A 12,281-nucleotide genomic window follows, 5' to 3' on the forward strand; every position below is an offset into this window, starting at 1 on the left:
ACCGGGCTCGTGAGCGAAGGGTTTCGGGTTCGAGTCACGGCACGGCACTGTGTTGTATCTTTGGGTAAGATAATTTACTCCGCTGGTTACAGTCTACACGGCTGTAAATGAGTACGTGGTCGGGCAGTGCTAGAATTGTTGAATTCTAGCTGTGAGCGCCAAAATGGCAGCACCGAATGTATGATCCCCAGTGAGTTGAGAAAGATATTGGTTGGTTGCAAAGAACCTATAACCACGGATAATAATTTGATTTGTGAACCGCTTTGAGACGACCTACAATCTAGGTTGTGATAAAGCGGTATATAAGAACCTCAAATAATAATAATAATAATTATTATTATTATCATTATTTTGTTTCTGAATATTACCACTCTTTAGTTGCACTGATAATGTCCAAAATGAATGAATTTAATGCTGTAAAATATCTACTGTCTATGACTTTCTGCTTCAAATAGAAGAATGAATACTGCTTCATATTTAATATTTCTTCATATTGTTTTATTAATAATTTTAGTGTATAATATATTTCGATGCAACCCATAATTGGTCCTGTTATTCAAAACTATGGACAGCATAAGCATGAGTCTATTCAAAGTTTGGTGTGAGTATTACATGTACGTTAGGGGGTGGAGTTACAGTAAAGCATGTATGTAACTTTCATCTCCGTCTGCGATATCGAGTTGTCGGGCGGGAGGAAGGAGGGGGGCTAATTTTATTAAATTTATAATTAATTATAATATAATTTGAGCTTTTAGGAATATAATCTTTCAAACGTATGACCAGTATGGTAAGAAGATAAACGATCAAAGTTTTCCAAGTATACCTTATGATAATTTATAACGGTAAGCAATTCACAATATCACAATTAAACATATAACATAAGTAATATTGAATCAAGATTTATCAAGTCTGAATTATCTGTTTTCAGCACCATGTCATCTCTATTGAGTAGTCTGTCTGCAGTGTTTTGGGAGGATATTGTTAAACCCCACACCAAACCGATGTCGGAAAGGAGAGGAATTATCATAGCCCAAATCGCAGGTGTGTACATCTAACTGTTTATACACTGTTTCACCAGTTAGGCATTGTTGTTGGACTGTGAAACTTGTCAAAATAGAATGCTACTAGTTCAGGTTAATGCTTTCGTTAAACGACAAGTGGCATAAAGCTGTTTACATTTTTATTCTAGTGAAAGCTAAGTTGCTTTAAAAACCTGTTGCGTCGAACCAACAGTGGCATGATGCGTAATATAAACACTATACAAATAATTTAATTTGAAATTAACCAGCGCACCTCTAAAAAAAACATTCTTTTTTAACGGTAGATAAGACAATTTGAGAATTTCCTTTTGCAATTTGTTTGGCCCCTAATATCACTGATAAGTCATAGAAGGCCAAAACAGCTGTATAATGCAATAAAATTCATGTTTTGGCTTACTGTATCTCTTACCAAATTGTGTAGGTCAATCACCTGTGAGTGTTACGTTCATCTTCCATATGGTTTTATATACAAAGAACTATTACAAAAAAGTAAATATATCTATGTATAAATTTGGGTTCTGTATATAAATGTATGCTTCTGTTTATTTCAGTCTTCGTATTCGCCGTTATTGGCGGTGTGGTCGCGTTTGTTGTTTCTGGAATAGAAGGTCCTGCTACACAAGTAAGGATTTTGATATACAGTACAAACTGTTTTCGTTTCATTCTCTTTGTATAGAATACTTGCATCTATCTGGCTGAGAATCTATGTTATCTCAAACAGCATCATGTAATATCTTAAACTGTGCTTATACACGGTCTTATGAAAAGGAAAGTCATTTTGCATGACGATATTTTGATACAGTATGGTAATCTGGTGGTAGGACGCCGGGCTCGTGACCGAAGGGTTGCGGGTTCAAGTCTAGTCCCGGCGCTGTGTTGCATCTTTGAGGGAGATACTTTACTCTGCTTTTTCAAGTTTACTCAGCTTTAAATGAGTATGTGGATGAGCAATGCTAGAATTGTGTTGAGCGCCGAAATGGCAGCACCAGCTCTATGCTCCCTAGGGAGTTGAGAAATATATTGGCTGGTTGAAAAGGCCCTATAACCACGGATAATAATTTGTGAAACGCTTTAAGACGACCTTAGAACCTGTTTGTGATAAAGCGGTATATAAGAACCTCGAATTATTATTGATTTTATTATGAAAAGTTTTGTCCTTGAATAACGAGCCTTACGAGAACAGATTATTTCTCATTTGTCCTCTAGAAAGAGGGGCCTACAATAAGCATGCCGACTTATATTTCACGACCAGGTCTTGCATAATAGCTTTACAGCCACGATGTATTCGACCCAGTGAATATCGTCAACAATCCTGATTTAATTCGCTTACTGCGATCTTTAGTAACAACATCACCATGAAGTTTTATTATCGCTATCATGATAATTATTATTTGGAAATAATGTATATTTCTTAAACGTTATTAGTATTTATTACCCTGGTTCCCGTTTTGAGGACCTGGCATTACTTGGATTTGACCTAGCTCTACATGACTGTTGCTGTCGATGAAACAGAAGATGCTCCTTTTATTTTTCCATCGGGTTCTATCTAGCTGAGAATCTATGTTATCTCAAACAGCATCATGTAGTATCTTAAACTGTGTTTAAACACGGTCTTATGAAAAGGAAAGTCATTTTGCATGACGATATTTTGACACAGTATGGTAGTCTGGTGGTAGGACGCCGGGCTCGTGACCGAAGGGTTGCGGGTTCAAGTCCAGTCCCGGCGCTATGTAACGCATTGTTCGTAGTTTGTTATAGTGTTATCGATGTTGAGTTCGAATAACGGATTTGTCCTTACTTTGGCATTCTCATGTTGATTTAAATGTAATAATAATAATAATAATTCGAGGTTCTTATATACCGCTTTATCACATCCTTGTTCGTAGGTCGTCTCTAGGCGGTTCACTAATTATTATCCGTGGTTATAGGGCCTTAGCAGCCAGCCAATATCTTTCTCAACTCCCTAGGGAACATAGAGCTGGTGATGCCATTTCGGCGCTCACAGATTAGATTCTACAATTCTAGCACTGCTCAACCTCGTACTCATTTACAGCTGAGTGGACTGGAACAAGCGGAGTAAAGTATTTTGCTCAAAGATACAACACAGTGCCGTGCCGTTACTCGAACGCGCAACCCTTCGGTGACGAGCCCGGCGTCCTACCACTAGACAACCGTGCTTCCTCAATATGTGATGCATTGCATGCAATGACATGTACATCGTTGTAACTTATGTCATATTCGACGAACGTACGTACCTAGATTTGCCAACATAAATCATTTCAGGGCCATATGTGTTGCGCAAAACGCTTCCAATCCAGGGTTTTAGTTTGGTTCTTGATGTTTTTAGCCCACTGTTCGCTCCTCCTTGTCTTCTGTTGTTACCTTTACTTAGATATCTTCGGTATGGTAACTAATCGTTCTTGAACCTATGGCGCATGCTCGTCTATTTTACTTAGGGTCATATTTTCAAGAGATAAAGGAAACTATCATGTGTAAACTCTGTCTATACTCTATAAAGATATATACAGTAAATCTCGATATAAGGCCCCTTTGTTCCATTTGCAATCTCACTTACCGCAACATATTTCAAGGTCCCTTTTTCTCCTTCCCTTAAGAATGCCTTTAAATATTTGTTATAATTTTTTGCGAAACCCCATTATAACGCCATTATTTCTCTGGACGAACAGTGGCAGTATAACGAGGTTTTAAACTGAAGACAGTGATTCAAACGAGAAAGTCAACCGTGGAGAATCAGTCTGTCCTTTCACCTTAGTTCTACGTCAGCCACTTTCAGTAAAATGTAACAATTTAATTTGCTACCGTAACCGTCACGAAATAAGCAAAAGGAATTCTTTACATGAGTCTCACATAACTAATAATATATCATATTTATTGGCATTGGTTGCAAAAGTAGAATATTGAAATTGGTTTAACACCGTTTGTCGGGGACATTTAACTGTGTGATGTTATTCGTGTGAGGGACGTAGTGGCGTGGTGGCGTAAAACATAAACAGACCGGAGAAAGTGCAAGATATGTAAGGCTGCGCGTCAGTCTGAAACGGCAACAGACTGGCAAAGTTACAGACATGTGACGTTTCGTGGTGTTGTGAAACGGCGACCGAACGGAGAAGTAACAGATATGTAACGCTACATGGTGGCGTGAAACAGAAACAGACCGGAGAATTAAATGGTCGGTAACGCTGCGTGGTGGCAAGAAATGTAAACAGACAAAAGAAGTAAATGATAGATAACGCTGCGTGTTTGGGAGAAATGTAAACAGACAAAAGAAGTAAATGATAGATAACGCTGCGTGTTTGGGAGAAATGTAAACAGACAAAAGAAGTAAATGATAGATAACGCTGCGTGGTGGCGCGAAATGGAAACAGACAAGAAAAGTAAATGATAGATAACGCTGTGTGGTGCCGAGAAATCGAAATAGACAAGAAAAGTAAATGAAAGGTAACGCTGCGTGGTGGCGAGAAATGTAAACAGACAAGAAAAGTAAATGAAAGGTAACGCTGCGTGGTGGCGAGAAATCGAAATAGACAAGAAAGGTAGATGAAAGGTAACGCTACGGGGTGGCGAGAAATCGAAATAGACAAGAAATGTAAATGGAAGGTAACGCTGCGTGGTGGCGAGAAATCGAAACAGACTAAACAAAGAAAATGATAGATAACGCTGCGTGGTGGCGAGAAATCGAAACACACTAAACAATGTAAATGATAGATAACGCTGCGTGGTGGCGAGAAATCGAAACAGACAAAAAAGTAAATGATAGATTACGCTGCGTAGTGGCGAGAAATCGAAACACACTAAACAAAGTAAATGATAGGTAACGCTGTGTGGTGGCGAGAAATCGAAACAGACCAGTGATTGTAACACCATCGTTGTCGACAACAGCGTGAGATCCTGTAATCACACTGTCAAAACTAATGGTCATTTGACGTTTTCATGCTCGTGTTGGAAAAGGATAATTCAGTGTAATGTTGAAAGGTCCCTCTAAATACTTTGCTGTTTAATACTCCAGGTTGACGGAGAGTTACATATATCCGTATGTAAATATAAAAGTTATCTTAGTGCTTTCNAAAAAAAAAACGCCTTTTCACGTGATGTCCCTTTAAGCGGTTTATAAGAGATAAAGCACACGTAGCTATTTGATAAATGGAAGTATATTTTTTATTTGGGTCTTGTTTCTTCAATGTCGACACGCTTGAGAGCGTTTAATGCCGCCATCTTTGTGTTTTTCTTTGCAGATTTTTAACATCACATCGTCAAGTCTGACGGGAGCTTTGACAGGCATTTTCGTTCTCGGATTCCTTAACCCATGGGCAAATTCATTGGTATGCAACACGTATAACCTAATAAAAGTAATCCCTGTGATATACATCACAACTAAGTGTACATCTAAATGTATTTAAGAGTCATTGCGTGTATAAAATTGTAGAAATATTTGTTCACATTACGCACATGATTTCACACCAAACGCTCTTTTTATTAACTAAAGATATTGTATATGTGAATTCTACACCTTTTAACATTATCTATCCACATTCCTGTAATGGATATAGAGGATATTTAATGGTGTCTTCAGTTATAACAAATATATTTCACGAGTGTGGCTAATATGTTGATATATTTCACGAGTGCACAGCACGAGTGAAAATATCAAAATATTAGCCACATGAGTGAAATATATTTTTCATTACTGAAGATAGCATTACAATTTCTATTTATTACATTTTTAAAGCATAAAACATGAAAAATATAATGCAATAAATAAGGGCGGGAATCAGAAGCGTAATAATTAGCGCCATATTATAATGACGTCACGCTTGACAACAAGCTGCGCGCCATTTTAAATGAAATACTCAACGCAATTCCGACGTTTTCTGCTATTTTCTGGTATGACTGCTTATAAAAAGGATTTTAATTGTATATTTATGTAAATACTTAAGTGTGTGTACCAAACATTTACCATAGCAACCACTTATTCTACCGGCGCTTCATTTGAATCTGAAAAATAAAATCGTTGCCCTTGAATGCAGCGAATAAAAGATACCGTTATGATTGGTCAATACCAAAAAGAATGAAAAGATCACTTTTGATATTTGTCACAGTGTGAAAGATATCATTTTATCAAGTTGATAGAATCCGATATTTCACCGGCAAAAATGTAATAAATACATGTGTTATTGTTGGTTTTGTCCCCCATGCATGACCATCTGATATTTCAAATTTCACAGTTATGCTGTCTCTCGTCTGATTATCAATACACTTCCTACTCATGTATCTTCTCCTGTTCAGGGACACTTCGGACATTGATAGCCACTCATTTGACCTTAAAGTTGGTTTTATTTTAATAAATTAGTACATTCCTCCATGTGTGTTGTGTAAGCGTGCTAGTGTGTGTTTGCTGGAGACAGGGTATGTTCGGGTGCTTGCCTCCTTGTGATAGCGCGGATCTGACGCCGACTTTATAGTGTTACCTCACTGAAACACCATATCGGAGGCACCCAGCACAGTATTCCGCCCAGTCACATTATACAGACAACAGGTGAACCTGTTGTTACCATTACCATAAACGCTGAACGTTAAGCAGGGAATAACAACTTCCATTTTAAGGACTTAAGTATATCCCGGCCTGGGGACAGAACCCATTGCCTTCCTTACCTGGGCGAACGTTCAGCATTAAAGTGAGAAGTGAGGTATTTCCAAGCAAGGCTCTAGGAAATAAAATGTAGTTTGAACTAGAGAGAAATATATAAATATTCCAAAGATTGCAATGGGTGCAATACATTTATTTTGGTCGCCTTTGTATCTTCAATTAGAGGGCGCAAAAGCGAATCCCCAATTCTGCAGTGGGGATTTCCACATCAGTCCCCTCTTACGATACATACAGTGGGTAATAACAGGTGTATTCTTTTCTCGATCCCCGACCTGCAGGGGTATTGACCTCAATTTTACATATACTATCTAAATAGACTAAATGGCGCAGTAAAATGTTTTCATTGTTTGAGTTTCTGTTTGGTCACATTAAACTTTTGAATGTGCAGTTCCTTTATTCATTTTTCAGTAATTATATTACAAATAACTCCTTTTTAAACAAAATGAAACCTTAACCGATTGACACTTTCTCACAACATAGGGTGCAATAGTAGGAGGAATGTGCAGTGTCCTGTTCGTCGGATGGATTTCATTAGGAAAAATAATTTCTCCTGGTGTGAAGGTTCATCCAAAACTAGACCCAGCTCCAACGTATAACTGTTTGTCCCCAAACGCCTCTTTTGCCTTCAATAGTACCATGTACAACAGCTCCATGTACACCATAGATGTCACCACGCCAGCTGTGGAAACTGTGACGTCACCGTGAGTATGATGTAAATTGTGTCTTTAAAAAAATAAAAATAAATCATACAATCAAAATATTTTTTCAAATCAATTTGCTTATAGTCAGTAAATATTATCTGCAAAATAAACACAATGTGGTGAACAATTTTATATTAACCATAATGGTTGGCTTTGGAAATGAACACCGCAGGGTCCTATGTTTCCGTAGATAGTCTTTGGGTTATATCGTTAAAGTCCTTCATTAGTCGAAATTTGTTTTGAAAAGAAATCCTGTATCAATGGCAGAAGTTTCAACAAAACCAACTTTAGGTATCGTATTTTGATATAAAAGAATGATTCGTTGATAAAGAAGATGTTTATCAATACTAGTAAAAAGTCAAAATAAGATGCAGTATTTTTTTTCCTCTACAGAACCGGACTAGATGTACTGTATTCCGTCTCGTACATGTGGCTAGGAGCACTAGGTGTCCTCATTGTGTTAATAACCGGCTCCCTTGTTAGTCGACTCAAAGGTATTGTATTCTATATATATATCGTCCAAACAAATGTCTCATTGGCCTTACTGTTAAGGACCCCGATACTACTGCTGGTAAAACACTAGAGACTTCCGCTGCAGTCTTTCGTAAGAACAGTTACCTCCCCTTTAGTTAGTTTTGGATATAACAAGCTCGATTTAGCCTGAATAATTCCGTTGTCCCGATAGCTAATTTGGTTTGAGGCCCATGGATAGATTCCTGGGCTTGCCTTGTTTTATATTTACATTGAGGACACCGTTGTTGATATTTTTGCTATTGCATTGGTAATACTTTTGTTCATTTTTAATTATGTTTTTTCAAATTTCTGCACCGTATGCTTTTTTTTAGCAACAATTCATCAATACCATATTAATGCTGAAAAACAAAATGTAATTACAGTTTTTATCAGTGATACAGCTATCCTTAATAAACCATACTATTTCTAATGAATAATCTCTATATGGAAGTGCAAGCAATCATATTTGCGACTGATATTACATTGTAGCTTTTCTGTAAGAATTGACGTAATTATTGCATACCTTTTGTATTACGCATGCATCTTAAGTGGACAAAATTATCATATCGCTGTATATAATTCATTTGTTTAGCTTTCTGCATCGAACTTTACAAAATTCCAAATAAGTGCTTCTAACTTCCCGTTTCGAGTTTTTACAGACTACATTGTTTCGAGTGTTTGACGGACTACATTGTTTACGCGGAAGCATTCAAATTTAGCTTTAGAAATGAAGAAGCCCTATTTATTTCAGGGTCCGGACGGGATACTTGTAGACTATAGCAAAATTGAGTAGTTTTTCTTACGAAAAGGTACAAGGAAAAACCCAGTATGTTATAGAATTTCACCCTTGACTGAGGTAACCCGGTCAGGAAAGATATTCAATTTATCTAGAGAAGTGCACGGCATAGGATAACAGAATGAGATCACACTCATGCCAAGTTGTATATGTTATAACCTCCGGTGGTCATCATACCATTGTATTACATATTGATATTTTGCAGATCAACCTCCCGTCGATCCTAAGCTCTGGGTTCCTGTGTGTGATTTAGTTTGCTGTTGTCTGCCGGAGAGCGCACGAAAACGATTCCGACGTAGAACGGACTTTCCCGAACTAAATGGCGTAAGCTATTCTTTATTACTGGACAATGGAATACGAGTTTAACCTGAGAATGAAAACCGTTTCTTTGATAAGATAAACAAAGATTGCAAAAAGTTTTTATAACCAAATGCGCAATCATTCGAAACTTTTGCATGTGGATAACGATGGCGAAATGTCAAAAGACCATTTACTATAACTTTATGTGGTAAATTTTAGAATGTTTTGCTTCGTAAGAATGTTAGTTTCGCAACATTTGGTTACTAAATGTCTAATATGATGTTAGTTAACTAACCTTTAAGCACTACAGGACATATAGAAATACCAGGTTGTCATTTCTTCAATCACACAAAAAGGAATTTGCGTTTAAAATGATACTGTCTTATGGCGTTTGTAATCTAGGGTTATTTACGTTATAGCTGAAAATCATGTTGAGATAGTCCTTCCCTTTCGGTAAAATAAGTGTGGAAGAAGAAAGGCAATCAATATCTATGTTTGGAATATCATCGTGAACACCTCCACACGACCGACACTAATCAATTTCCGTTATAAAGTCGATTTGTGGTCCACATTTTTTTTCTTCTGCTGTCTATCTATTTTACTTTCAATAGTGCCAAATAGTTTGATATATACGCCCTAGATAAAATAAAATTCAAAAGTACTCATACTTGTTTTCTTTTTTCAGAATTTACATGACGAAGAAAAACCCATGAATGACCTGAAACCCGAAGGGCAGTCAGTGTTATGATAGCAATTGTTCAGCACTGATCCCTGTCCTATCCCCATTCTCATATATTGTTGATTTGAAACAAGGAGGCATTGTACCCGGTGCGTACGCGTGACCCTTCACCCTGAGCAAGTTGAGGAAAGTGTATAGCATGTGTAAGCCAAGAACTTGTCAAATCATGCCGTGATGAAAAACCCTTTCTCACAGTTTGGGTTTTAAAAATGCCAAAGGAATCTTCATTTGCCATTGCCATCGGTTCCTCAATTCGGCAGACAATAAACACTGATGTCATACTATTTACAAGATCTTCATTTCATTCATTCCCAAAGCATCCATCTATCGACACATGAAATCAACACTTAGCAGACTTACAAAGTCACCTGATTGGTAAGTTCAGCGGAACATTCTGATCGTGACCTTTTCAGGGTCTTAGGAGGAGATCTAGAGGTTTTATAGAATTTTATGTTGTTTGCTTGTTAGGAAATCCTATACATACAAAAAATAAGTGTTCGCTACATCGACATCGGAAGCCATACCCACATGTCATTTCTTGATATATGGAATACGGGGAAGGTTTTGGAAGAGTGTTGCACGTGCAAAGTTTGTTGGAAAATGAGATATACACGAGCATTTTAACCATGTTATAAGGATTCAATGCTCTCTTCGTGCCTTATTTATCTTTTGCTTGTTTAGATATGTATTCAATATATTTGCTTTAAGCACATCAAGAATCAGCCTCATATTTTATGTGTATGCATAATATCATTCGAAACCATATATCAAATAATATACTATCGATTAAATTACTTATAATTGTAATCAAATTGATAGTATGCTATTTTTACACTTATACCTACAATGTATGACACTTTTTTCCTAAACTGTAAAAGTGGAAATTTTTACTTTTTTAATTGTATTTGGATGTACATAACATAATATATATACATATAGAATATAAGGATTTAAGAAGTATTGCCAATGCAAAAATGTTAATACCGCCGTAGTGTTAAAGTATCACCGCGCGAACATTGCTACCGGCGAGAATGTTTACTTCTACAGCACATGTAATAAAAGAAAAATGGAAAGAGGAAAACATTATCTTACTTCTTTTGGTCAAAATAAATTTCTGCAATGACAAGCAAAATTTTGAATAGGTGCTCCCTTAAGCTTCGTATTTCTACTTACTGTTTTACTTACAATCAATCCCTACGAATATTGTTACTTTTGGTTTAGGTCAGGTTATTTCTATATCAATAATAACATTAAAATCAAACAAAATTGAAAATTATTTCATCTTACATTCTCCCTCTGACAAACTGGAGACGACGTCACATCTCACTAATACCATTGAAGGCGACAAAGTGGAATCCGCATCTTGATGCTCATCAAAAACAGCGGAACAGGTGACCTCGAAAATTGCAGACTGCGATACCACAAACAATACCACACATCACACTCTCTGTTTGTCTAAGTTTGTACATTGTATATATGGTCTTTGTTCCACACAAATGTCTTGCTTATATCACAAAACATAGTTTTTCTTATTTTCCCGAGTCATAGCCAATAATAAGTTTACTGAAGAATCGCCGGGGCGAAATCCAGACTGACATTTTGTAACTAAATTCTACTAATTCTAAACATGATGAACATACACCTCTCCATTATTTTTCGATTTATCCTTAAAAGAGAAATAGGACGCTACTTTTTCACGCTGTTCGTCTCTTTCTTTTTATGTACAGGAATACCATTAGCTATTTTCCAAGTGTCTGGAAATATGCCAGTTTGTATATATAAGTAAGAAAGGGTGCATAAAGGCACAGATAGTGCATTTGCGCTCTCTTTTAATAAGATTCATCAGGTCTGGGCCGATAGCTTTCGAGGTATCGAGAGAAAATAAGGACCGCAACCTCCGACAACTGTTATGATGATATTATCTAATTTATGAACCGGAGTTCATTATATTATGTTAATTATAATTTTTTGTTTTCTGTTTGTTTCGTAGTTTTTGAAACATTTGAAAAATTAACCGCCTAATCCATTATTCAAAAGTTTGTATAAATGGTCTTTGTTCCACACACGGTCAAATGTCTTGCTTATATTCCCAAGTCAACTGCTCTTCCCAAATCGTTTGTTATAGCCAATGATAAATTTACTGTAGAATCGCCAGGGCGAAATCCAGACTGGCATTTTGTAACTAAAGTCTACTTATTTTAAACATGACGAACATACGTAAACATACACCTCTCCATTACTTTTCGAATGAACTTTAAAAGAGAAATAGGACGCTACCTTTTTCACGTGTCTGGAAATATGCCAGTTTGTATATATATATAAGTAAGAAAGGATGCATAAAGGCACAGATAGTTCATTTGCGCCCTCCTTTAATAAACGTGGATTCATCAGGTCTGGGCTAATAGCTTTCAAGGTATCGAGCAAAAATAAAGCATCGCAACCACCCATAACTGTTATGATGATATTATCTAATTTATGAATCTGAGTTTGGTTGACGGGACGATTGGAGCGTGTGTCGTCAACAGTA

At 36.8% G+C, this 12,281-nt stretch overlaps 1 protein-coding gene across 4 annotated transcripts in view; it reads left to right on the plus strand.

The window, feature by feature from the left end:
* The window catches only part of LOC110451315 (sodium-dependent multivitamin transporter-like), a 30,000-nt gene extending 18,442 nt beyond the window's left edge, over positions 1–11,558 (plus strand). For all 4 annotated transcript variants that reach the window (XM_021499368.1, XM_021499288.1, XM_021499447.1 and 1 more), the window contains 7 exons: positions 929–1,041; positions 1,592–1,662; positions 5,294–5,380; positions 7,186–7,406; positions 7,800–7,900; positions 8,921–9,039; positions 9,701–11,558. In XM_021499368.1, coding sequence (XP_021355043.1) covers positions 929–1,041; positions 1,592–1,662; positions 5,294–5,380; positions 7,186–7,406; positions 7,800–7,900; positions 8,921–9,039; positions 9,701–9,763 — 775 coding nt within the window. In that variant the 3' untranslated portion in view covers positions 9,764–11,558. The remainder of the gene's footprint in view (positions 1–928; positions 1,042–1,591; positions 1,663–5,293; positions 5,381–7,185; positions 7,407–7,799; positions 7,901–8,920; positions 9,040–9,700) is intronic.
* Positions 11,559–12,281: the final 723 nt, after the last annotated feature.

This window comes from Mizuhopecten yessoensis, unplaced genomic scaffold (genome assembly GCF_002113885.1).
Source record: "Mizuhopecten yessoensis strain PY_sf001 unplaced genomic scaffold, ASM211388v2 scaffold81, whole genome shotgun sequence".
Classification (NCBI taxonomy): Eukaryota; Metazoa; Mollusca; class Bivalvia; order Pectinida; family Pectinidae; genus Mizuhopecten; species Mizuhopecten yessoensis.